The sequence below is a fragment of the Lactuca saligna genome, chromosome 5 (assembly GCF_052625555.1).
Source record: "Lactuca saligna cultivar CGN05327 chromosome 5, ASM5262555v1, whole genome shotgun sequence".
NCBI lineage: Eukaryota > Viridiplantae > Streptophyta > Magnoliopsida > Asterales > Asteraceae > Lactuca > Lactuca saligna.
The window spans coordinates 295,614,838-295,619,348 of NC_136421.1; the positions used below are offsets into that span (position 1 = coordinate 295,614,838).

The following is a 4,511-nucleotide window of genomic DNA, read 5'->3' on the forward strand; positions in this document are numbered from 1 at the left end:
AACCTCTATATAATAAGAGGTGGACCAAACATCTAAGAAGTCTGTTTGTTTTTTAAAGTCTTCAGGCTACTAAAAAAACTAACATTAACCATACAATAATTAAAAAAAATTCTAAATCAAAATATAAAAATCATTATAATTATATGATCTTTAAAGACGCTTATATAATATAAGTAAACATAATAATTACTAAATAACAATAAATAAAATTGTTAATTTAGCGAACAACATGTTTTTTTGTTAAAATGTTCAAAACGACAATTATTTCTTCGATTAGTTTTAAAAGATTTGGTAATTTTGGTAATTAACTTTATAATTTATTTATATTTGGTTTTAGACAATGTAACACAAAACTAAAACAAATTTATATGAAATTTATCAAACGATTTTGAAATTATGTAAAGCATACTTGAATTATTTATAATATTATTAAAATAATAAACACGTTTTTATAAAAACTAAAACAAATCTATGTTGAATAATATAATCTACAGTAAGGTGAGAAGTTGTTTGAAGATGAGAGTCCATTATTGCGCCGTGCAGCACATGCACAACTGTTTTTAAGTCAGAAGTCTTTTAAAAGAAAGATAATTGCGAAAGACTAAGTGTTGTGCGTGTTTTGTGAGGTGCAACCAAAAGTGATCGGAATTGTTTTTTCTTTTTTAAAAAAAAAATAATAATAACTTTTAAATCATTTTGCCTAAAAATCATTTTAAATTCAAAATAAAATCTCAAACAACTTCTAAAGGAAATGGAAATGAAGAGAGTAGAAGGAAGTAAAGGAAAGTCTATCCTTCTCAATGGAATCGACCCACATTTGGGCATATAGATTTAAAGGGAAGAAAAAAAAACATAATCTTTACTTCCTCTTCTTTTACTTCCATTCTTAAAAAAAAAAAAAAAAAAAAAAAAAAAAAAAAAAAAAGTCAATAACATATTTACTTTCTTTTCATTCCTTAAAAAAAATCTAGAATGGGATAATGGGCTTCATCATGTATCGGATTTGACTTGTTGCAATTTGAGTTCATTTAACGGATCTTCTCGGTTGGTGGTCAAGATTGTCAAAAAGTAAAAAAATCAAACTACTGATTACCAATGCCTTAATTCAATTGGTATATTTGGAAGACAATGAAAGACTCTGTGTTTAAAAATCAAGAAAAGACTCCCACTGAAGTTACATCCGATAGTGTACACATAGCCTTATAACATGAACATAGCGTTAAACCACAAACAAGAAGAAGAAATAACCTTATAACAAACAACAACACATTTATGTTTAATTTTTACATTTTAGACCATACCCAATTGGGAATAAAGGATCATACAAGTTTTGTTGAGAATCCATCGGCAATTGATCAACTGATTTAAACCACGAAACAGGAAGCTTTCCATGGAATTCATAATCTCCAAAAATAACATCCGTGATTCCATTCCCTTCACTCCCAGGCAACCAACCAGCAACTAATCCATCCAAAGCTTCCACAACCGATGCCTCTAAAACCAACGGCCTACCAGAAATCAGAATCCCCAGAGTCGGAATCCCCGATTCCGACGCCACCAGCTTCAGTAACTCCTCCCCATTAAACGGAATCGTGAGGTCGGAATTATCACCACCTGATTCGACATATGGCGCTTCACCAACCGCCACGATTGCATACGAGAAATCTTGTCCGGATAAGCTTTCGGTTGTTGGATTCTCTTCGTATATAACTTCGGTGTTGTTGTTTCCTATTGCTTCTTTAACCGCATCCAGAATCGTTGTTCCTGAAAACACAAGGAGTTATTTTATGACCGGATGGAACGGAATGGAATGAGCCATTCCATTCCAGTCGCTGATTCCGACATACCACTTACCGACAGTGATTCTTCCACTGGTTCCTTCCCATGTAGCAGTCCAACCTCCACATTGGTAGCCAAGATCATCCGCGTGTTTTCCAGCAACAAGAATCTTTTTTGCATTTTTATTTAATGGTAGAAATGGTTTTCTTGGATCTTTCCCATTTTTCAAAAGAACAAGCGACTTGCGAACTGCTTCACGTGCTAATTCTCTATGTTGCTGAACAGATTATACAAGCTCATGATTTATATCATGTTTAACAAAAACAAAAAAGAAAAAAAGAAACTGAGAATATAATCATATTAATATGAAAGTTTACCTTGCAACCAACAATATCAAGCAAGGATCTGTCAGACATTGGATATTCAAAAAGTTTAGCAGCAAATTTAACTCTCAATATTCGTTCAACAGCATCATCAATTCTTGACATGGATATCTCCCCTGATTCCACCAAATATGACAAATCCTCCAAAAACAATTCATATCTGAATGGAACCATCACCTACAAATTCCAAATATGTAAAACTGGAGACAAAAAGTGCAAAAATTTCTGAATCTTGGAGATATAATTTATTTACTCTACCATATCAACTCCTGCATTAACTGCAGATAAAACAGCACTTCTGTAGTTTGATCCATGAGGACTGTGAAACCGATCAAGTGCTTCCCAATCTGAAATCACAATACCCTGTACATAAATAAATTCTTTCATTACTTTAAATGATATAAAGTAACATACATAAATTGAGAACAATGTCAACGAAAGTAAAGACGTATTATTTTGTTACTTGCCTTAAACCCTAATTTCTCTTTTAGAATATCGGTTAGGAGATAACGATGAGAGTGTAATTTGGTTCCATTCCAACTAGAGTAGGAAGCCATAACAGTGCAAACGCCTTTTGAAATACAATCTTGATAAGGTAACATGTGGATTTTCTCCAGATTTTCATAATCGATTATGGTGTTGCCTTCGTTTTTCCCTTTGTCAGTACCTCCATCTCCAACATAATGTTTTGCAGATGCCATAACATTGTTCCTGGAATCAAATGATGAGTTTATGCTAAAAGTTAAGTTATAATAATTAATAAGTAAGAATGGTAATGGTGTTTCTTGTTTACCTTCCAGCTACATAAGGGTATCCATATGGGTGGTCTTGGGGAGGCTTACCCTGCAACCCTGTTACCAATGAAGTCATCTTTCTAACTAATTGGGTGTCTTCTCCATAGCTTTCGTAGCATCTTCCCCATCTAGGATCTTTGCATACCTACCAATACCATTAACATCAATTCAACTAGGATTAGAGAAATTGGCATTCAAATCGCTGAAAACTCAGGCTATCCATCAAATTAGATTGTGTAGTGTGACTGTGGATGTTGATGATCATATTGTAGAGAACTTACAGCAATACAAGGAGCAAATGCATATTGAACGCCACTAGCCCTAGTTTCGAGAGCAGTAGCAGCACCTATCTTCTCGACCAAATCTGGATCTCTGCAATTAAATGAATCTAATTAGTAATTAGTAATTACACTACTGAAATTCGTCAATCGTCGATGAAGATCATGGATGTATACTGGATTGTGAGAGGTAAATGTCAATGTTTAACGGTTAACACCAACCTGGTGGCTCCAAGGCCGACATTATGAGGGAAAATAGTTGTGCCATAAACGTTGTTATTGCCATGAACAGCATCACTGCCATAGAAGATTGGAATGCCAAGCCTCGAGTCTATCGCACCCTTTTGGAGTCCGTCCACCATGTCCGCCCAATCCGCCGACGTCGCATTGTTAAACGGCTTGCTTCCTCCGCCACTCAGCACACTTCCTGCCAACACAAGCTCAAATTCTTAAGTAAAAAGGGAAAGTGGAAGATCAACAAGCATACATATACATATATAGATTTAAACACACCTATACAGAGATCTCTGATGGCGGCGGGGGTGGCAACGCTGCGTTCGATCTGAGTCATTTGACCAAGCTTCTCTTTGAGAGTCATACGGGAGAGAAGATCTTTTACTCTAGCTTCAATCGGCTCGTTTGCGTTCTTGTAAACGACATTCATCATGTCTGCCATTGTTACAGTACTGGAAAAGAAAAACGGTGACAATATCAAAGCCGATCACCAAAGCTTCGTGTTGTTGACTTGGCGGTGAATGGTGATGACTGAAAATGGGGAAAGTGGGGAAGGAAGTTATGGGTGGTGATGGTGGGGCCTTCTAGGATAAACTAAAAGAACCACTTTCCATTGTTGTATGGTTGTTTGTGCAAAAACTTAATTTAAAAATCAACGTTCTATATACAGCCAAAGTTGTTTCTACCAAACTTGATTTAAATATTAAAATTTCATAAGCAGCCAAATACTATCAAGTCAGCAAACAATTACCTTCATGCTTATCCACTTTTTTAGAATTTTACATTTGATACAACTACATGGTCCATGTTTACCAAATTTATTACTACAACCACCTAAACCATTAAGCCTTTGGTTTTTATGATTTTTTTTTTTTTTCGGTTGATTTTTATCGTCTGTAACCTTATATTATAGCATATTTTATACCGAATATATTGAATCTACATTGACTCAATTTGTTATTCTATAAAATTTGTTCGCGTAAGTTATACTCCTAAAATGTTAATGTTTGGTCTTTATGATTTTATTTTCTTTTTGGTTGGTC

The 4,511-nt window shown here is 34.6% G+C and overlaps 1 protein-coding gene across 1 annotated transcript; it reads right to left on the reverse strand.

Annotated features, from left to right (window-relative positions):
• Positions 1 to 1,117: 1,117 nt before the first annotated feature.
• LOC145048270 (uncharacterized) lies at positions 1,118 to 4,094 on the reverse strand. The gene is made up of 9 exons (XM_078996718.1): positions 3,748 to 4,094; positions 3,457 to 3,661; positions 3,238 to 3,328; positions 2,956 to 3,101; positions 2,630 to 2,873; positions 2,421 to 2,525; positions 2,157 to 2,339; positions 1,855 to 2,056; positions 1,118 to 1,764 (listed from the first exon to the last, which is right to left on the reverse strand). Exons 1-9 carry the CDS (start codon positions 3,908 to 3,910, stop codon positions 1,277 to 1,279), a joined length of 1,827 nt encoding a protein of 608 aa, XP_078852844.1. The 5' UTR covers positions 3,911 to 4,094; the 3' UTR covers positions 1,118 to 1,276.
• Positions 4,095 to 4,511: the final 417 nt, after the last annotated feature.

Excerpts from the sequence above, each read along its gene's own strand:
- LOC145048270 (XM_078996718.1), bottom strand. The coding sequence starts at position 3,910 with ATGGCAGACATGATGAATGTCGTTTACAAGAACGCAAACGAGCCGATT. Across the intron at positions 3,329-3,456 it reads GTCGGCCTTGGAGCCACCAG|AGATCCAGATTTGGTCGAGA; the intron begins GTTGGTGTTAAC and ends ATTTAATTGCAG. Across the intron at positions 3,102-3,237 it reads CATTTGCTCCTTGTATTGCT|GTATGCAAAGATCCTAGATG; the intron begins GTAAGTTCTCTA and ends TGGTATTGGTAG.